The sequence below is a fragment of the Osmia lignaria genome, chromosome 8, assembly GCF_051020975.1.
Source record: "Osmia lignaria lignaria isolate PbOS001 chromosome 8, iyOsmLign1, whole genome shotgun sequence".
Taxonomy (NCBI): domain Eukaryota; kingdom Metazoa; phylum Arthropoda; class Insecta; order Hymenoptera; family Megachilidae; genus Osmia; species Osmia lignaria.
Genome location: NC_135039.1, coordinates 10,393,407 through 10,414,757, shown reverse-complemented (window position 1 = coordinate 10,414,757; position 21,351 = coordinate 10,393,407). Strand labels below are relative to the sequence as shown.

The window sequence follows — 21,351 nt, the reverse complement described above, 5'->3', positions numbered from 1 at the left end:
CGAAACATGTGAGAATAATTGTAAACAGAGAGAATTGCTAAGCTACAGTGCTGCCCCCATGATAACATTTTTATGGGATGTTTGAAGGTTGATCAATTGTTTATACAAACTTATTATACGCATACATGTATGAATTTTTTAAATATAATCGTCTGTTTGTAATTATTTTATTGTTAGTATCAGTCAGTATCAGTATGACTGTCGCACATTCCAAAAGTCAGGCTTAAGAGGTGTTGCAGTGGTTAGTGTTAACCTTTATTGAGAATAGTTATTGAGGTGACTTAAAAAGGTTTTACACTATAAAAAAGATAATTATGATTATTGTGGTGTAAAATGTCGTATCAAGATTCACCGTTTTCGACTATGTATGGTCAAGATGATTATGATATCGATGAGGACAACGATGAGTACTTGGAGGATGATCGAGATGCTGAAGAGCAAGATGAAAGCGATGAAGGTATTAACATAAAGTATTATTACATTGCATTTCATATGTTTTCAATTTGTATGAACTTGCAGACACAGAAGAGGCTAGTGAGACGGATCTTGGTAAATCAGAAGAATATACAGAGATAAAGGAGCAGTAAGTAAATAAACTTAGAGCATCGCCTTGAAGTTTTCATTTACACTTAAAGTAACAAAATTTTTCAGAGTCTATCAGGACAAATTAGCCAGTTTGAAGAAACAATTGCAACAGTTAAAGGATGGTACTCACCCCGAATATAATCGCAAACTGAAACGTTTAGAAGCTCAATACAAAGAGAGGTTTATATTCATCAAATGCAAGATTTCTTTATATACAATCGCTGTATCTGATTTTTCAAGGAAATACTTTGTTACAGATTACGGCTGAATATAATTTACCGTGATTATTTGACAGAATGGGTAGAAAGAGATTACATATTGGAGAAGAAAACTGCCGTTAAGGAATTTGAAGAGAAGAAAATAGATTTGAAAGAAAACTTATTAACCAGCATGGAAGAGAAGAGGAAGATGATAGAATCCGATAGGCACACATTGGAACTTACTGGTGATTCGATGGAGGTATAAATTTATTAGTCAAGTATTTATTCAACCCTGTATTTATTTATTTCTTTGTTACTCAGGTAAAGCCTGTAATGACAAGAAAATTACGAAGGCGTCCAAATGATCCTGTACCCGAAAAAATAGAGAAACGAAGGAAGCCACCACCGGCACAATTAAATTATCTGTTAGATGAAAAAGAAATAGAAAGTGACTTGAAAGCTATCAGCCGCGGTAAAGTACTGACTGCTGTTCGAAAACCAGGTACTTATTAAAAATTTCTCGGTAACGTGCATATCATTAATGCTAACCAATTGTTTTCAGCAGTGCTACCGCATTATAATACTGTAAATATGCCCTCTCAACATATCCCTCCGACCTCCGATACGGCTATGATAGAAACCAGGATAGAGGATGGCAAACTATTGCACGAAAGACGATGGTAATTCTGAATATTATATCTCTGTATTTCATTCGTAAGAGCTTGAACTATAAATTAATTAATTGTAGGTTTCATCGTGGACAACCGGTGTACGTAGAAGGAAAGGACTTAACTCGATTTGCCGCAAATATTTCGGCAATCGGAACCGAGGCTGTAAGAAAACTATCGTTAATTTATGGAACTGCTTGCTCTTTGATTCTTTTTATTTTTATAATTTCTCTTATCTCTGTATAGATCTGGGTGAAAAAAGTATCGGACGGAAGTAAAGTACGAATATACATATCCCAGCTGAGCAGAGGGAAAATTTCCATCAAAAGAAGAGCTTCCTAATAATTGTATACATCGGTTAAGATAATAAGTATTCCACGTTAAGAAAAAGTGTTCAGTAATATTTAAACTTGTGATACATTAGATTTGTAGTTTATTGAAGTTATATTTTCTGGATTCAATATAATTGTTACTGTACTTGTCTTTTGCCACCAATAGAACCAGACCTTTTGGTGATACTCGATCACCATGTACATCCATATAAAATATGAAAACAGTAATAAGGACATCATTATTAATAATAAATAAGTAGTCCATCGTGCTGGTGGAAGATTGTCGTAATTGTTATTTGCATAAAAATCAGCTGCGACAATACAAATGTACGAGCATCCGATTGCCATAGGTGTAATTATAATGCCACGAATTAAGTCGGCCTTTAAACTGCGAACGTATAATTGATGTTGTTGCTGATTAAGACACATCCATATTATAATTGAATACAGAACGTGATAACGCGGTGTACGTCTCACTTCGTACTGATGTCCGCATAATTCACAGCTATTTCTATTACTTTCCTCGAGCCAGTGTTCTAAACATTTTAAGTGGATCGCACCCATGGTTCCCTTAAACAAATTTATTTTATTTCACTTAAGAACCTTGCGATAATTAAACGAACAGAATAATAATAATCAAACCTTGCATTTACAAGGGTATATAATGGGCAATTGTTGAGTCGAATCATAGCAAATACGGCATTGTATCTCTTCGTTTAGAGTTAATTTACGCCTTTTATTGATTACCAAAATATCGTCGATTTTTCGTTTGATCGCGTGTTTAATCACTCTTTTCTCTTCTCTACATTCTAATTCAATTTTTGTTAGAATTTTTTCTAAAACACATTCCACCGAACTTTTTTCATTAGTCATTGTGAGTGTCTATTGTGGGGACCCATTTTAACTATTTAACCTGAAATATTTGTAATTCATTGAAGAAAAAAAAAAGACAAGCGAAATGAAGTTCATTACGAAGCACAACAGTGTTCTTCTTTTTTTTTCTTTTGATAGAAAAGGATAACGAATAGAAGAACACCTTAGCATCCCTTATCATCGAGGACGGCGTGATCTAGGGAATTTTGCGCTCCCCTATACCGCCCAACGAAATCTATCGACCACGGCACCGATAATCATGAAGACATTCACGAATGTACTATTACACGTATAAAAATTTGTATTATGTCACGATTATTACAGTTAAGTTAGCCAAATATGATAATATTAATGCGATACATAATTATGTGCAGTTTTTAATTAATCGCTAAACTATAAACAAACGTTTTGTCACTCAGCCATCATATCCACGCTGAGACAATCCTCGCCCATATTACTCGGCGAAGTTTCTAATTCTCCAATTTCATTTGATTCGCTACAAATATACACTAGGTGTTAATTTAAACAAAGTTTCGGTGATGAATAATCAAATTAATTACCTATCCAACGACGGATCGTTACTGAACATTTCCGTCGGAACCGTAGGCGGTGCCTTTTCCGGTACTAATTCCAAATAAGTTTGACGCGACTCTAAATGTCTTTCGACCTCTTCCGGTGTCATATGACCATCCGACATTAAAGGCATCGGTACTACATTATTGGCTGATTGTACCTAAAAATATGAAACGTTCATAAAATAACCATTTCTAGTAAGTATACAGGGTATTGTAAAATTACCCGAAGAGCTCTACACCGTTGGATAGATCACGGAAAATCGAAGCGAAAAGTTCTGTAGCATTTTTCGATAGGATCAGTAGTTTAGCCGCATTTCGTTGTTGAAAATTGACCAATCAGCGCACAGCTCGAGTGGCAAGACACGCCTCCTCTGCCGCTGCCGAGCCACGCCGGGAGTCGTGATGCGACGGCAGAGGCGGAGCAAGCAAACGGAGACTCCGCCTCCGTGTAGTCTCCTACTGCGCGCGTCTTGCCACTCAAACTGGGCGCTGATTGGTCAATTTTCAACAACGAAATGTGGCTAAACTACTGATCCCATCGAAAAATGCTACAAAACTTTTCGTTTTGATTTTTGGTGGTCTATCCAACGATGTAGAGGTCTTTAGGGAATTTTTTAACATTCTGTAGAGAATAACTTACTATAGGTATATTGTTTGACTTCGTCACTTTTGGAGCGGATTTTTTCTTTTTACTTGTATTTAGCGGTTTCGCCACGGTCGGCATGTGATGTGGAGTGTGATTACTAATGCTCATCTCTATTTTTTTTCTAAAAACAATAACGAAAGACAATAATAAAAGGCCATTTAAAGAAACCAAATACGTCATTCTGTAATGTTTACCTTTTAGAAGTATCTAGACGCGTAACTTCTTCATCGGATGATTCTGTTTCATCACTTTCACTAAACGATGCGTCTACCTTTTCATATTGCAGTAATCGATCTAATAAAAAACTTTTATCCCTATTTACTTTAAGTAATTTCCTTTGTGTAGACCGTAAAGCTTCTTGAAAACATTCATTTTCCTAAATGGATTATTAAATAATTAGATAAAGATAATTGAGATAACGCAAAATACATAGGAGCAATGTACGTACATAAATTAGAAATTTCAACTTTCTTTTAAGATTTCGATACTGATCCTTATAATTAGGCACTTCCTCCTCTGGGCTATCGTCATCATCGTCTTCTGCATCTGCATTGTTGTTTGCAATTGAACGACAATACCATCCTTCCAACATTGATCATCTGCAACTAGAAACAAAATTCTAATAACTATATAACAAAACAGTTATTCTGTTCTAATAGAATTTGAAAATGGAATTATGTTTGGTATCTTTCTATGGTAAGAAATGATGCTATACAAGGTTAACTCTTCAAAAACAGTAGATAATTAAACAGCGTTATTCTTGCAAGAAAAAGAGGATATATGACTGATACTACCATCAAGTTTAAATTGATACTGCTTTTGACGATACCTACTCGAACTTTTAAATTAGTTTTTTGTCTCTTACAAATAATCGAGACGAACGATTATTAAGAAGATAAATAAGCTGTTTATGACTGGCTTCCATTCTGTATGTACTTCTTTATCGATTCTATAGTAACTTCAAAATGCTACCATTCTACGAAAAGCATTACATTGTATTTTCACCGACAATTTAGTAAATTTCTTTTTCTAAAAATAAACGATTGTGCTCTTCTGTTCCTTATTTAATCAATTTATTATTATTTTAATAATCGAAAGACAAACTGTACATATGCAATTGATTTATTCTCTTTCGACGCATAAATGAAGAATTTTAGTTGCGTGTCCTCCTTGCGGTCTAGGGAATTTCAGGGATTTTTGGGTCGTGAGTAAGGTGCCAGTGGAGCGATGAGGCACCCTGCTCGTGGCGCGCAAAATAAATCAAACACCTCAGCATTTTTGGTAAAAGTTCTAACTGCTTTATTTTGAAATGATTTTGGAAAATTATATTTGAGCGGTTTGAAGCTCGGAATCGATCTGCTCTTGACGGTGAAGATCCTCGTTCGATGTCGGCTGGAATCCTGGCCTCGCTCACCTCGTGGGCACTAGCCATGCTGTACAACGTGGCAACACCGCTCATGTGACAATCGGAAGTCCTGTTTTCAAAAACAGAGTCCTGTGCTCGGAATTGTAATTAACGTCTTTTTTAATTAAAAGCTGTAGTAATATACACTATTTTGTGTTAATTATGTATAAACAATATATAAACGTTGCAACTATGGCAAATAGAAGTGATGAGGCAGTATAAAATTGTTATAAATGTGATATATATTTTGTGTACTCTCGAAATAGTTTGGTGTTGTGAAGCATGATATTTGAAATATTTACAGTGGTTTCAAGAAAATTTAGGTATGAAGCAAAATGAAACCATCTTTGGATCAAATTGAAACATTTAAGAATTGATAAACGTGTATATAAGTTAATAAAAACCTTGAAACAAGCGAAATTATTGAAACGAAACCAAAGAGGTTATGTGAAGTTCAGAGAGTAGTCGGGAGTCTGACGACGTTGATTGGCTGAGAGTCTGGGAGTCCGGGAGGCAGATAGAGTAGGGTAGGTGTTGATATATTCAGACCGGACTCCCGCGGTGTTGCCATTTTTACTTCAGCACGGCTAGTCGGCTGTGGTATCACTGTCGCCATGCTACACTCATCCAATTCAAGCAACTTTACCGACAGTCCCTAGAAAAATCCCTAGAAATGAGTTCTCAAATTACGTCGTCATTACTAAACAGAATCGCAAAAAAATTTGAGGGACGTGTTCAGGAGGACCTAAAGAATGTTAGTCTGGTCCTTATATTATCCAAATCGTCAAAAAGTTATAAAATATTGAAATTTATCTGTGTCAACGGTCAGGAAAATGGCGGATCGGACTCACCTGCATTAATTTATTCGTAATATAAACATTTCTGCGAATCGTATGTCCAAATGGGTACCAGACCAACATTCTTTGGGTCGGATAGAACAAAACAAGTACCCAAGGGATGATGTACAAGCCTCTAGGTAGAAGTAATTTGAGAACTACGATTTCGTTGATTGTTCACTCGCGGAAGATGTCAAAAAGGTAAAACAGACCACAAATTTAGTTCCTCGTTTCTTCTGTAGGGCGCAGTTCGTTCGTTTTCTGCGCTCGACCGCGCACCCATTTGCAGCTCGGATATGTGAATATGGGACGTTAGAGCCTAGAAGAGGCGATGAACTCCGACGCCTGAATTTTTTTTCACGTATCGTTCTATCGACTACGATAGCGATTTATAACCCATGTGTCGCGAGATGTACTATCACTATTTTTTGTTGCTATTATTATTCTTTTTTTTGGGTGAAACTGCAGAACAAACACATACGTTCTTTTCGATTTCGATGATTTTTGGATATGTCATAAAGAGTCATTCCATGCCAAATCGATCACTTATTGACGTCACCATCGACGATTTTGTTCTAAATGAAATATGTTGCAGTCCATGTGAAATTAGGGGGGGTTTAAGTCATCATTTTGCCGATTTCGAATTTGTTTAGAAATTACAGACCTTTGAAGTTTGCAATTTTTACCCATTTTGAAGAAAACGGGCTTCACTTACGAATTTTTATCTCGGGAACTGTTTGTCCGATTGAGCTAGATTTTTTTTTGTTTTATTCAGAAAGGATTGGGCCATTACAAAATAATTTTTTCAACCTCGATAATTAACTTTATAGTGTCGAAAAAAATAAAGAAATTCTTTTTTTGCGTTTTTTTCGATAAGGGGCAAGAGTGATTTAATTTTTGAAAAAATAATATCGTCATAATCTCTGAAGTTCCCTTCAAAATGGGCCCTTCAGAAGGATAAAGAATTGAAAATTGGCGTCATAATGAGCTGGAAAAGAATGCGGTGTACCCCCGTTTCAGGTAGGCGAACTGTGCACTTCGCTATTATGGTCGGTTGTCTATACCGCCGGTCTCAAAGCAATACATACCAGCAGACCTCGTATACGACTAAATAACCCCATTTATACCTCGAGAACTATATTAGTAACCACTCTTGACCGTTCATATTTTTCAAAAAAAGTTAATAGAATATCTTAAACATATAAGGGTGTTACCTGTAACGTTACTCACGATTTTTCACCTACTTGCAGCCATCTGACAAAAAAAAGTTTAGAACAAGAGTTGCAGGGTATGAAGTGCGCAATAGATATCAGTAACAAAAATTTCGAAAACTGTTTTCATGGCGAAGTCGAGGTCACCTTAGGTTTAACAAATAGGACCATATATTTTTTTTGTCTATTATATTTAGAGGTCATCTAACGGTCAAATAACGGTGGCCAGCTCGTTCCCCGGACTTATCTCCACTTGACTTTTTTTTATGGGGATATTTACAGTCCGTTGTATATCAATCGCTGTAGATCCAGCAAGTCTAACTGCAGCAACGCATTCAAACTTCTGTAAAAGAGCAGAATATTGCGTCGCAGAAGGCGGAATGGATATCGAACAATGTTCCAGTCGTGTGTTTACATTCAGTAATCTCTTCGGGGTCAAATAATGTTTACACTGTCAAAGTCAAATACGACGAAAAGCTAAATATTTCACATTTACACTTCTATAAACAGTGCCGGCTTTAGCAATATTGGCGCCCTGGGCAAGATTATCGTGGCACCCATTCAGGGGCTGAAATTTTTTAAGAAAAAAAGACAAGGTAATAATATAAAACGATGAATCTGTAGTTAGATTGTAAAAATTGTTAAACTACATAGCAGCTTTACTAATCTAAACGGATATAAATGAATAAATATTAGGGACACCGGGCTGCGGCGCCCCCTACAGATCTAGCGCCCTGGGCGATTGTCCGACCGCGCCCCACCCTAACGCCGGCCCTGTCAGTAAATCACGTATGTAATATGTTAGTAAAAATATCATGTAATATGTGTTTTGAATTCGTCTCGATGTCCTCTAAATATGGTAAACAAAAAAATATATGGTCCTATTTGTAAAACAAATTTCACCATGAAAACAAATTGTTTTCGAAATTTTTTTTACTGATATCTATTGTGCACTTCATACCCTGCAACTCTTGTTTTAAACCTTTTTTTGTCAGATGGCTGCAAGTGGGTAAAAAATCATGAGTAACGTTACAGGTAACATCCTGTATATGTATAAAATTTATCAAGAATTATGTAAATTCTATAATCTAATCTATACTAATGCAAAAATGTTTCTAAATATGCGAGGCATCATAAAAAATTAATCGGAACTATTTGAAATCGTGAGACATAATACGAGGTATCAATGCGCATGTTTACCTACCAATGGAAGTTATCCGAAACATTTTTCTTCAAATAAAGAATATTTAGTGAATATTCAAAGTGAATCTTATCTCGAGAGGAAAAGTAACAGAATATTCCCTATAATATCTCCTGGCGATAGCATAAAATAAATGCTCTTGGTAATTTCCAGAAAAATAATGTATAAACACTGAAATTTGTTTAAAGGTATAAAGGTTATTACCCCGTAAAAAAAAGATACGTAGAAGGAAAATTATGCGAAAAATCATGAAAATGATTAATTAGCTATTCCACATAAAGTTAAGGCTGGTAGGGGAATCAGTTGAACCTGGCTTCGGTCACTACATCAACGGCTCCGCCGATCGGCACTCTGCTTTCAGGCGCATCGGTTACAACATTAAGCCGGCGCGGCACCAAAAGTTTAAATATAAAGATATTCAAATTCCCAACGCTTTGGGAAATATCTCAGTGACGTCTGATACTCTCTGCTTCCACAACGCTCAGTATCACTTGCAGCGTTAGGTAACCCACGAGAAATGATTAAATTATCTATCTTATGTACCTTCTACCATGTATTGGTACTTGGTTTGGTGTTTGCACGTAAGTAAAATTTATTATTATACTATGTTGTTTTCAAGCACAGGCATGCAAACAATTTTGATCTCTAATTTATTTCGTTTTCCTTGTTTTGTATTTTTCGTCGCTTTTTTTAACGATTATGTTTGCCTCGGAGTGTAAAAGTTGACAATGACACATCTAACAATCGAAGATTAGCGTTTCAAAACTAATAAAACATACGAAGACAACGATATTACGACATTTGCATGGTTCAAGGTCACATAGTGAATCCAATCAGTTTTTACATTCCTAAAATTTAATTTTCTCTTTTAGAAAACGAAGGGCAATCGAATTGCACATCACCGCACGGTGTGGTTGGCTGGTGCATTGGATTACGGCAATGTCCCCAGCTGTTGACCATCCTTCAAACCTCTCCGCTTAAGCCAGAAGCTATAGAATTTTTAAGGCAATCACAGTGTGGTTTTGATGGTAATGATCCCCGAGTTTGTTGCCCGATTCAAAACGAAAACCCCGACCTTTCAGGCGGAGCCGATGGGGCGAAAGATGCTAACTTGCAGTTCGATCTGTCCAATAATACTTTATTACCCTCCGATTGCGGCAGAGATCTGTCTCAGAGAATCGTCGGTGGAGAACGCACGGATATCGATGAATTTCCTTGGATGGCGCTTCTGATATACAGTACACGTAAGAACTCTTTAAAACATAATATATTTATTGAACGAGGTTCGATACTCTACATAAAAATTTATTTATCAGCAAACGGAGAGAGAGCATCCTGCGGTGGCGCCCTCATCAATCATCGTTACGTACTAACGGCAGCTCATTGCCTGAGGGGCAAGAATATACCAATCTCGTGGAGTTTGGCGAAAGTCCGATTAGGCGAGTACGACACTATCACCAATCCTGACTGCATCAAGGATGACGAGAATAGCAAGGTTTGCGCTGACGATGCTATCACTGTCGGCATCGAGAAACAAATCGCTCACGAAAATTACAGACCACTGAGTCGTGATCAAAAATACGATATTGCTCTTCTAAGGTTAAACCGCGACATTCCTTTCACGAATTACATTAAACCGATATGCTTACCATCCAACGACGCTGTCGGTAATAAACTGTTTGTTGCTGGTTGGGGAAAAACCGAGAATGGATTTTCCTCGAATATCAAGTTAAAAGTTTCTGTGCCGCTCGTCAGCAAGGAACAATGCGAGCAGACATACAGCACAAGACGAGTGACGCTAGGATTCGGACAGATTTGTGCCGGTGGTGTGATAGACAAAGATTCCTGCACAGGAGATTCTGGAGGTCCTTTGATGTGCGTGGAAAAAGGAAGTGATGGTACCGGTCGATGGACCGCCGTCGGTATTGTCTCCTTCGGACCAACACCTTGTGGCTTCCCAGGTTGGCCCGTTGTTTACACCAGAGTGATTGACTTTATTCCATGGATACTCAGTAAATTGGAAGCTTAATACTGTGACACTCAGATAAACGTTACTTTCGAACATCATAAAATAACAATTTCACGTTGTAGGACAATAGCTTGATGAAGAAAGAACAGTCGATCATGCTTGAAAAAACGAATAATTAGGGTATAGTCTGTTAAGGTGGTTAAAAGTGCCTCTGAACCAAATTCGACTTGCGACGAATCATTCGGTAGCTTATCATGAAAAAACAGTCTGTGCCAAGTTTCAGCCCTGTATCTCATCTGGGGGGGGGGTTGGTTACGGGTAAAGCTGTAGTTTTTGGCCAACTCCTCCTATTTCATGGCATTTGAAAATTGTGAAAAAAATTAGACATTTCTATTTGTGAGGCACATATTACAGAATTTTTTCAGATTTTTAGATTGGGAACTGAAGCCGTGAAAAATCAAAAACGTCAAAAAAATGCTGAAAAATGGCAATTTTGTATTGAAGGAGATGCTGTCCTACATTCATATTTTTTTTATAATTGTATATTATTGATACTATCATCCTCAATTTTTTAAAGATTTTTTTAAGATGATAATCGGCAAAGTAATCATATTTAAATGGGTGGCGGGAAAAACGTTGTATGTTACAACTAAACTTTTCAGTAGAACTAAAAAACTATTTCGCAAATTGTAAAGGAATGACCAGACCTATAAGAGCAACATTTCAAAACAACTTCCGCGTCGGTAGAACAGTCAACGTTTCATCGATGATTAGGCTGCTAGCGTGGAGGCCGAACTTCGAATTCCGCGTCGGTAAAACAGTCAACGTTTCATCGAAAATTAGGAACAGAAATTGATTTAAGCGCCACCACAGTTATCGCATCCAACTAACGACATGCTATTCTACGTCACTTTTCACATGCGCCTAAATGATGATCCACGGATGTTACGATAGCTCTGAATATTATGTACGTTACAGACAAAGTATAAAATACGATACTGCACGTATGACCTAGGAAATGTATGAATGACCTAACTCCTTCAGCCAAATATTATATATGTATACATTTTTTGTAATATAACATAATCAAGGGAAGAATATTTCTACAAATCGAATGTCTAAAGTTAGTTTTTTTTTAAATAATATGTCCCGATATTGTACTCCGAATTCCTAAGGTTAGTTTATCCTTCTAAAGCAATGTTTTCCAACGTGGGGCCCACGCTCCACAGGGGGGCAGTTCGAAAATGGACTCGTCCAGAGTTTAAGTTAACCGTGTGGCGACTCTCAGTCGCTACTCGAGCTGGGTAAACGTCCATAATTACTAATAATTAAAATAGTATAGAAAAATCTTTCATTAAAATTATTTCGTACCTGAATTTCGGTTCTCCATTATATGTTTTGAAAATTTACTTACTGTGTATCCTCAACAATTTCCTAGCGATTTCTTCCTAATACCTATCATTTAAGATTTTTCAGTGAACAATTCAATTTTTGAATATTAAAAATTATGTTTACGTTACATAGGGGACATAAGAATTTTAGAAACGCTTAAGGGGTGGCATGACATAAAAAAGGTTGGGAAATCGTCAATGTACCCATGTATACCGCAGTTCACCAGAGTCCATAACTGCGAAAAGACCAGTTTTCGTTCTTCGCGCTTCTCCAGTGCGCATCTTCGCCCTAATTGGCGATACTCCCAAACGAAGTGAAAAGCGATTAGCAGAGAGATCGTTGCGTTCCCCCACCATCTTCCAACCTGCGCGTCGCAGTTATGGACTCTGGTGAACTGCGATATACACACATCACCAGTACACAGGATAAGGAATATGGGAATAAATGACAAGAACGTAACTTACGGAAAATATTAAACATATATTACAATATTGATAGAAGTACATTTAAAAAAGGAAAAATATATAATAATGAAACAAACAAAAACAATAATATATAATAGAAAAATAGAATTAAAAAGTATAATAATAATAGTTCCTGAAATCAAACAAATCATAGTTTTATATTGCCATCTTCATTATTATTATACATATGTATATTATCGTCGTACTCAGTTCTTACATGTACCGCCTGCAACCGGGGACGGGCTTATGGCAAACGCCGCAATATTGGTTCACGGGCCGCCAGTGCGGTAGCTTTTGCCTCCACGCGGCATTCCCTCCCGCTGCAGCCGTTTCAGCTCTCTCCTGCATCGCCGCAGCTGCCGCTGCTGCATGGACCTGGATGCCTGGAAAAATAAATATCATGTCATTACGTATAAACAATGAATAACAGAAATAACGTGCAAACAGGAAAGTAAAAAATCGACTTACGGTATCTTCAGCTTGTTGCTGGTATAACTGCGGCTGCGGCTGCGGCTGGAAAAATAAATATTATGTTATTATGTATAAACAATGAATAGCAGAAATAACGTACACACAGGAAAGTAGGAAAACGACTTACGGTATACCGAGCATGTCGCGGGTACGGTTTTGGCTGTCGCAGCATGTTTATCTGCATCCGTAGCTGCTGCATCTTTAGCTGCAACTGCAGCTGTTGCGGTTGCGACTGCTGCTGTTGCGATTGCTGTTGCAACTCCTGCTGCAGTTGCTGACTTTTGTTGCAACTCCTGCTGCACTTGCCGCTGCAGCTGCGGTTGCTGTTGCAGCTCCTGCTGCGCTTGCCACTGCAGCTGATGCCGCGATTGCTGCGGTTGTTGTTGCAGCTCCTGCTGCGCTTGCCGCTGCAGCTGATGCTGCGATTGCTGCGGTTGTTGTTGCAACTCCTGCTTCGCTTGCCGCTGCAGCTGATGCCGCGATTGCTGTTGCAGCTCCTGCTGCAGCTGATACCGCGATTGCTGGGGTTGTTATTGTAGCTCCTGCTGCGCTTGCCACTGTAGCTCATGCTGCGGTTGTTGTTGCAACTCATGCTGCGCTTGCCGCAGCAACTGCGGTTGCTGTTCCACTGCCCACAGTAATTTCGCCCATTTAGCTTCTAAAAAAAAATTGAAAAACATGGAGAATACTGCAGAGAAATTTCAAATCTATTGAACTGTATTGAATTATAAAATACGAATAAACCAGTTGACAGAAAACCGGACCGTGTCAATGTATCATGGAAAAATAATCCGGAAGACAAAAATTTTCTCTGCACAAGTTATTGCACAAATATACAGCGGGTCGCAAAATTATTCGCTCACCGTTTAAAATAGGATACCTCATTTAAAATTGGACCGAATGACGCGAGGTTTCCCGAAAAGCCATACTAATTAGTTCACTAAAGTTATGTACTTTTGACACCCGGGAATTTAATATAGACTAACCTAGCCCAATCTACTCTTCCTAATGAGTGAATGAAACCTAATCGCCGTTAGGCGACCAGACACACAACTGAGATTCAAAATCATTAAAATTAGTTAAATTTGATTTTTAAGGTATATATTGGCCGTTCGCCGTGTTGCTGCCTGCAACAACAGTAGAAAAGCGGCGATCGCACACTACGCCTAAGATGTAACATGAACGCACGCGAACAGGCAGAATTCAATGTATTAATTTCGACAGTTTTTCGAAAATATCTCAAAAACTAAGGCCGAGCAGTGGTTATATGTATAGGAAAAAGTTGTTGAAAATGTTGATTTCTACAACATATTTAAAAATCATCGAGATCGGAGTTGCCGTCCGTAATCTAAATAATTACCGCGTGATTAGTTATGTTGAAGATGAAAAGTCGCGATTTTTGAAAATTTTAATTACTTGCAACTTCTAAGTGCATTTATCGATCACGATGAAATTTTCAGCTATACATAACTCATTTGAATCTACGAAAGACATATTTTAAATTTTCACTACAGGCTCACATAAAAAAGTTGAAAATTACCCATCACTATTTTTTCTCACGGTTTCAACAAATTGTAATTTCTTAAGTCAACAAAAACACATATCTTAGTAAATTAATTTGTATAGCTTCTCGAAAAACCTCACGTCATTTGGTCCAATTTTGTGACCCACTGTATATGAGACAAAGCAAATGTCGAAAAAAATATTTTTGTTACAAATGCTCACGAAATGTAAATATCAATGACACTCACGAAGTAAATATAAAAAGAAACACTTACCGAGGCTTCGCATATCCATTTTTTTTCTTTTCGATTTTCAGCTGTTCGTAGCTCGTGTTAAACTCTGGCCCAGGCCCTAGTGATGCCAGAGTTGCGGGACGTAGGACAAATTTTTTCCCTCTCCACGACGACCCAGTGACTCCCCTACTTCAATTGTTTCATCTAACACAAGTCTGTTGCCCCACGTGTCCGTGTGAGCTCTCCGGGTTCGGCTGCTCCCGGTATTTCTACGTTATCGGCTCGATGCTCAAACCGCCTAAGCATGTCGCAGCAGCATCGACGAGTCGATAAAATAAGATAATCTCGTCCATGGCAATATGGTAGAATTGAGAAACCAGGAGATTTCGTTCGAATCCCGATTCTATGGTTTCAGTTCTGATGCTTAATACATTAACATTTCTTTAATACATAACAATACATTTTTAATACAATAATACTTTGAAATACATAAACTCTCGTATTTCATGTGGTAGTGAAAATCAGTACTTGGGCAGAAAATTCAGGCGGTGCTGGTATCGCTACACACAGTAAATGATATCGCTGAGATACACACACAAAGCACATGGTCCCTATATGCGTGTGCATACTTACTCAAAACTTTGAAGAATAAAAATAAAGGAAAGGAAAAAATTACAACAATATATGTGGAGTAATGGGAATATATTAAACTTTTACTAAAATATAATAAATACAGTGGCTCAAAGTAAAACTTGGACACTCTACTCATTTAAAATTGGACCAAATGACTCGAGATTTTTTGAGAAGTTATACAAATTAATTTACTAACAATAAGAACGGAACTAGTCACGGTCTGAAGTCTGCTGACAGCTTCAAACGTAGTAAAGGACAACAAGAGAAAGAGGGACTCCGGATTATCACGATCGTGGCTTCTCTGTCTTTTTCATTCGCTACCCTTCCCTTACGATTAGTCCGAAACATTTTATCGTCAAATTAACAAGTAAATACAGTCCAAATAGTATCATGGTTGGTATCATCTTAATCAGAAAAATCTCGCCAAGGCGCTAGTAAAAGTTTCATTGAGAATAAGTCAACAATGAAAAACTTTTATGGTTGAATTAGAATTAGTCACACCGATACGCCTCGGCTCTTCGCTTTGGACATCTAATACCTCTCTCTCCTCCACTGTCTGTCCCTTTCTACGTTCACACTTGGCTCGTGCCGCATGTAAACACAGAATCAACACCATTGTACATTTTTCTTTGCCCCTTCAAAATCGAGTGTCGGGCAACGAAGGAGACGCGGGCTGCGAAAAGGTTATTAGTTGATTAGCTGTGTCATAGTAAACGTTTTTGGACTATATGCGAAGCGTAAATGTAAAAATCTGATTAAATTGTCACAAAAGGATAATGTATAATAATAAAGTACATTATTGTAAGACTAACCGAGCGGGTGATTAAATAATAGTGGTAGTATTAAATAAAATGTTCAACTCTTTATTCGCACAATCATACACGACGACAGTCAGAATACCCTGCTGTCCTAAAAATCCTCGGTCGTGAGGACGCCTTCGACAGTATGCCCTTTTATTTACGACCCCCCCACGTATAGGGCCTCTCCCTTAAGAAGGAGAAACGCGCTGACAAAATACACATGGCCTACCTTGACCTTTTGCCTACTTCGATTTTTCTATCATTATATTGAATATAATAAAGAACCGACTCCGAAAGCACAGCGCTCCGGTATTATGGTCGATTGTTTATACCGCTGCTGGTCTCAAAGCAATACAAATGTACCAGCAGACCTCGTATACGACTAAATGACCCCATTTATGCCTCGAGAACTACAGGAGTAAACCATGCTTGGCCATTATTTTTGTTCTTATACGGCCAAGAGTGGTTACTAATATACATAGTTCTCGAGGTATAAATGGGGTCATTTAGTCGTATACGAGGTCTGCTGGTACATGTTGCTTTGATGGATAAAAAAAGGATTTGTTTACATTTTTCGACATTATAAAATTAATTATCGAGGTTGTAAAAATTATTTTGTAATGGCCCAATCCTTTCTGAATAAAACAAAAAAAATCTAGCTCTACATGGTTTTTTAAATATTGCTGTGGTTCTTCAAGTTAAATGATAAGTGATAGAATTAAATTTACCTCATATGCATTGAAATTACACCAAAGTACACCTTTATATCTCTGGTATTTTTTGAACTATAACTAATCGAATGTGTTCAGTTTTAATTCTATTTTCGACTACATATTGTTGCAATTGACGTTAAGACGAAACCAACGACCTATTACACTATGGCTCTAGATTTTAAAATAATGCTAAAATATTTTTGACCAGCTTTTCGAGGCCAATGTCCCACTGTGCGGCGTGACAAATGCTAATGCAACAATAAAACTTTTGTACTTTTACCAATGTGTTAGCGACGGCTTATTTTTAAGGGTCGTCGAGGGCAATTAACCCGACTCTAGTTTGCTTTCGTACGCTTTATGATGGGGACTTGGACTGCGCGAGGTCTTGAAAGAGAGTGAGTGAGACTAAACAGGCCTGGTGATTGAAGACGGCTGATGACCACATTGGGTCTCTCAGCTATCAGGAATCGAAGGATTGTTTGTTTGAATGGAAAGTGTTTAGAGAAGGCAAGCGGCCCGACGCCGTATTTCTAAATATGTAATGGGGACCTGCCCGAAGAAGGTACTTTCAGAATCGCCTGCGAAAACTGCTCAAGGCTGCAGGGTGGAATTACGATAGGTCTAGGCGCTGTGCTTTCGGAGTCGGTTCTTTATTATATTCATTATAATGTTAGAAAAATCGAAGTAGGCAAAAGGTCAAGGTAGGCCATGTGTATTTTGTCAGCGCGTTTCTCCTTCTTAAGGGAGAGGCCCTAAACGTGGGGGGGTCGTAAATAAAAGGGCATACTGTCGAAGGCGTCCTCACGACCGAGGATTTTTAGGACAGCAGGGTATTCCGACTGACGTCGTGTATGATTTTGCAAATAAAGAGTTGAACATTTTATTTAATACTCCCACTATTATTTAATCACCCGCTCGGTTAATCTTACAATAATGTACTTTATTATTTTACATTATCCTTTTGTGACAATTTAATCAGATTTTTACATTTACGCTTCGCATATAGTCCAAAAACGTTTACTATAACATAGCTAATCAACTAATAACCTTTTCGCAGCCCGTGTCTCCTTCGTTGCCAGTCACTCGATTTTGAAGGGGCAAAGAAAAATGTACAATGGTGTTGATTCTATGTTTACATGCGGCACAAGCCAGGCGTGAACGTAGAAAGGGACAGACTGATTAGGAGAGAGAGGTACAAGTGTCCAAAGCGAGGAGCCGAAGCGTATCGGTGTGACTAATACTAATTCAACGATAAAAGTTTTTCATTTTTGACTTATTCTCAATGAAACTTTTACTAGCGCCTTGGCGAGATTTTTCTGATTAAGATGATACCAAACATGATACTATTTGGACTGTATTTACTTGTTAAATTGACGATAAAAAGATTCGGACTAATCGTAAGGGAAGGGTAGCGAATGAAGAAGACAGAGAAGCCACGATCGTGATAATCCGAAGTCCCTCTTTCTCTTGTTGTCCTTTACTACGTTTGAAGCTGTCAGCAGACTTCAGACCGTGATTAGTTCCGTTCTTATTGTTAGTAAATTAATTTGTGTAACTTCTCAAAAAACCTCGAGTCATTTGGTCCAATTTTAAATGAGTAGAGTGTCCAAGTTTTACTTTGAGCCACGGTATTTATTATATTTTAGTAAAAGTTTAATATATTCCCATTACTCCACATATATTGTTGTAATTTTTTCCTTTCCTTTATTTTTATTCTTCAAAGTTCTGAGTAAGTATGCACACGCATATAGGGACCATGTGCTTTGTGTGTGTATCTCAGCGATATCATTTACTTGTGTAGCGATACCAGCGCCGCCTGAATTTTCTGCCCAAGTACTGATTTTCGCTACCACATGAAATACGAGAGTTTATGTATTTCAAAGTATTAATGTATTAAAAATATATTGTTATGTATTAAGGAAATGTTAATGTATTGAGCATCAGAATTGAAACCGTAGAATCGGGATTCGAACGAAATCTCCTGGTTTCTCAATTCTACCATATTGCCATGGACGAGATTATCTTATTTTATCGACTCGTCGATGCTGCTGCCACGTGCTTAGGCGGTTTGAGCATCGTGCCGATAACGTAGAAATGCCGGGAGCAGCCGAACCCGGAGAGCTCACACGGACACGTGGGGCAACAGACTTGTGTTAGATGAAACAATTGAAGTAGGGGAGTCACTGGGACGTCGTGGAGAGGGTAAAAATTTGTCCTACGTCCCGCGACTCTGGCATCACTATGGCCTGGGCCTGAGTTTAACACGAGCTACGAACGGGTGAAAATCGAAAAGAAAAAAAATGGATATGCGAAGCCTCGGTAAGCGTTTCTTTTCATATTTACTTCGTGAGTGTCATTGATAATTATTATACATTTCGTGAGCATTTGTAACAGAAATATGTTTTTCGACATTTGCTTTGTCTCATATACAGTGGGTCACATAATTGGACCAAATGACGTGAGGTTTTTCGAGAAGCTATACGAATTAATTTACTAAGATATGTGTTTTTGTTGCCTTAAAAAATTACAATTTGTTGAAACCGTGAGAAAAAATAGTGATGGGTAATTTTTCAACTTTTTTATGTGAGCCTGTAGTGAAAATTTAAAATTTGTCTTTCGTAGACTCAAATGAGTTATGTGTATGCTGAAAATTTCATCATAATCGATGAATGCACTTAGAAGTTATAAGTAATTAAATTTTCCAAAAATCGCGACTTTTCATCTTCAACATAACTAATCACGTGGTAATTATTTAGATTATTTAAATCAACATTTTCAACAACTTTTTTCTGTACATATAACCGTCGCTCGGCCTTAGTTTCTGAGATATTTTCGAAAAACTGTCTAAACTAATACATTGGATTCTGCCAGTCGCGTGCGTTCGTGTTACATCTTCCGCGTTAGTGTGCGATCGCCACTTTTCTACTGTTTTCGCAGGCAGCAACATGGCGACCGACCAATATACATATAAATACATATATTACGGGCGGGCGTAAAAATCAAATTTAACTAATTTTAATGATTTTGAATCCGACAATCAGTTTGTGTGTTGGTCGCCTAATGGCGACCAGAATATTACTTTAGCCTAACCTAACCTAATTCACTGATTAGGTAGAGAAGATTGGGTTAGGTTAGGCTATATTAAATTCCCGACTACCATTATAGCTATGATACGTTGAAATCATGAATACAGAAGTACACGAGTTATACATATATTGGTCATCGGTTGCCGTGCTGTTGCCTGCAGAAACAGTAGAAAAGCGGGGATCCCATACTAATGCGTATGTTGTCACGGGCATTAAATGAGGTATTCTGTTTCAAACGGTGAGCGTATAATTTTGTGACCCACTGTATATTTGTGCGATAACTTGTGCAGAGAAAATTTTTGTCTTCCGGATTATTTTTCCATGATACATTGACACGGTCCGGTTTTCTGTCAACTGGATTATTCGTATTTTGTAATTCAATACAGTTCAATACATGTAATTGTCAATGAATATTCGTAAATTTCTGGATAAATACATTTGAAATTTCTCTGCAGTATTATCCATGTTTTTCAATTTTTTTTTAGAAGCTGACAGGGCGAATTTATTGTGGGCGGTGGAACAGCGACCGCAGTTGCAGCTAAAGATGCGGCAGCGACGGATGCAGATAAATATTCAGCGACAGCCGAAACTGTACCCGCTACATGCTGGGTATACCGTAAGTCGTTTTCCTATTTTCCTGTTGGTACGTTATTTCTGGTATTCATTGTTTATACATAATAACATAATATTTATTTTTCTAGCCGCATCAGCACCAGCCGCACCCGCACCCGTGCCCGCAACATGCTGAATATACCGTAAATCGCTTTTTTACTTTCCTGTTTGTACGTTATTTTTGCTATTCATTGTTTATGATTAATAACATAATATTTATTTTTCTAGCCGCATCAGCACCAGCTGCAGCCGTACCAGCCACTGCCGTATCCGTACCCGCACCAGCCGTATCCGTACCCATACGAGCCGTACCCGTGCCCGTACCAGACGCAGCCGTACCAGCCGCAGCCGTACCAGACGCATCCATATCAGCCACAACCGTACCAGACGCATCCATATCAGCCGCAGCCGCAGCCATACCAGCAACAAGCTGAAGATACCGTAAGTCGATTTTCTATTTTCCTGTTGGCACGTTATTTCTATTATTCATTGTTTATGCATAATAACAATATTTATTTTTCCAGACATACAGGTCCATGCAGCAGCGGGAGCTGCGGCGATGCAGGAGAGAGCTAAAACGGCTGCAACGGGAGACAATGCCGCGTCGAGGCAGACGCAACTGCACTAATCGGCCCGTGAACCAATATTGCGGCGCTTGCCATAAGCCCGTACCCGGTTGCAGGCGGTACATCTAAGAAGTGAGTACGACGATAATATACATATGTATAATAATAATGAAGAAGGCAATATAAAACTATGATTTGTTTGATTTCAGGAACTATTATTATTATACTTTTTAATTCTATTTTTCTATTATATATTATTGTTTTTGTTTGTTTCATTATTATATATTTTTCCTTTTTTAAATGTAGTTCTATAAGTATTATAATATATGTATAATATTTTCCGTAAGTTGCGTTCTTGTCATTTATTCCCATGTTCC

At 37.9% G+C, this 21,351-nt stretch overlaps 4 protein-coding genes and 1 long non-coding RNA gene across 10 annotated transcripts; 2 read left to right on the top strand and 3 right to left on the bottom strand.

Moving 5' to 3' along the window:
- Nucleotides 1-53: 53 nt before the first annotated feature.
- LOC117608791 (serine protease ea) lies at nucleotides 54-11,635 on the top strand. The gene is made up of 11 exons (XM_076689799.1): nucleotides 54-457; nucleotides 520-583; nucleotides 652-765; nucleotides 843-1,044; nucleotides 1,107-1,287; nucleotides 1,348-1,465; nucleotides 1,534-1,618; nucleotides 1,700-1,786; nucleotides 8,996-9,113; nucleotides 9,405-9,776; nucleotides 9,849-11,635. The coding sequence occupies exons 1-11, from the start codon at nucleotides 334-336 to the stop codon at nucleotides 10,559-10,561; spliced, it is 2,178 nt and encodes a 725-aa protein (XP_076545914.1). The 5' UTR covers nucleotides 54-333; the 3' UTR covers nucleotides 10,562-11,635.
- LOC117608792 (E3 ubiquitin-protein ligase MARCHF3-like) lies at nucleotides 1,781-4,968 on the bottom strand. 4 transcript variants are annotated; one of them, XM_034334403.2, is made up of 6 exons: nucleotides 4,713-4,967; nucleotides 4,328-4,484; nucleotides 4,074-4,255; nucleotides 3,874-4,000; nucleotides 3,219-3,391; nucleotides 2,190-2,355 (listed from the first exon to the last, which is right to left on the bottom strand). In XM_034334403.2, the coding sequence occupies exons 2-6, from the start codon at nucleotides 4,469-4,471 to the stop codon at nucleotides 2,331-2,333; spliced, it is 651 nt and encodes a 216-aa protein (XP_034190294.1). In that variant the 5' UTR covers nucleotides 4,472-4,484; nucleotides 4,713-4,967; the 3' UTR covers nucleotides 2,190-2,330. The 4 variants fall into 4 exon arrangements, with proteins under 4 accessions (XP_034190290.1, XP_034190294.1, XP_034190293.1 ...); XM_034334402.2 differs by lacking the exon at nucleotides 2,190-2,355 and adding an exon at nucleotides 2,724-3,154 and having other exon boundaries at nucleotides 4,674-4,968; XM_034334401.2 differs by lacking the exon at nucleotides 2,190-2,355 and adding an exon at nucleotides 2,724-3,154 and having other exon boundaries at nucleotides 4,713-4,965.
- Nucleotides 5,180-6,512, bottom strand: LOC143305496 (uncharacterized). Of its 2 annotated transcripts, XR_013062499.1 has the most exons (3): nucleotides 6,136-6,512; nucleotides 5,689-5,939; nucleotides 5,180-5,354 (listed from the first exon to the last, which is right to left on the bottom strand). It is a non-coding gene; the product is annotated as an uncharacterized LOC143305496 (long non-coding RNA). The 2 variants fall into 2 exon arrangements; XR_013062498.1 differs by having other exon boundaries at nucleotides 5,180-5,939.
- A 944-nt stretch (nucleotides 11,636-12,579) lies between the features above and the next one.
- Nucleotides 12,580-13,141, bottom strand: LOC117608841 (uncharacterized; the record flags this gene model as incomplete). The annotated part of the gene is made up of 3 exons (XM_034334494.2): nucleotides 12,580-12,740; nucleotides 12,826-12,870; nucleotides 12,956-13,141. Coding segments are annotated over 3 exons (345 nt in total), but the record flags the coding sequence as incomplete, so codon positions are not given.
- Nucleotides 13,142-18,893: 5,752 nt separating this feature from the next.
- LOC117608783 (uncharacterized) lies at nucleotides 18,894-21,316 on the top strand. 2 transcript variants are annotated; one of them, XM_034334382.2, is made up of 6 exons: nucleotides 18,894-19,029; nucleotides 20,282-20,412; nucleotides 20,498-20,551; nucleotides 20,637-20,849; nucleotides 20,933-21,106; nucleotides 21,184-21,316. In XM_034334382.2, exons 1-5 carry the CDS (start codon nucleotides 19,011-19,013, stop codon nucleotides 21,101-21,103), a joined length of 588 nt encoding a protein of 195 aa, XP_034190273.2. In that variant the 5' UTR covers nucleotides 18,894-19,010; the 3' UTR covers nucleotides 21,104-21,106; nucleotides 21,184-21,316. The 2 variants fall into 2 exon arrangements, with proteins under 2 accessions (XP_034190273.2, XP_034190272.2); XM_034334381.2 differs by lacking the exon at nucleotides 18,894-19,029 and adding an exon at nucleotides 19,644-20,034.
- Nucleotides 21,317-21,351: the final 35 nt, after the last annotated feature.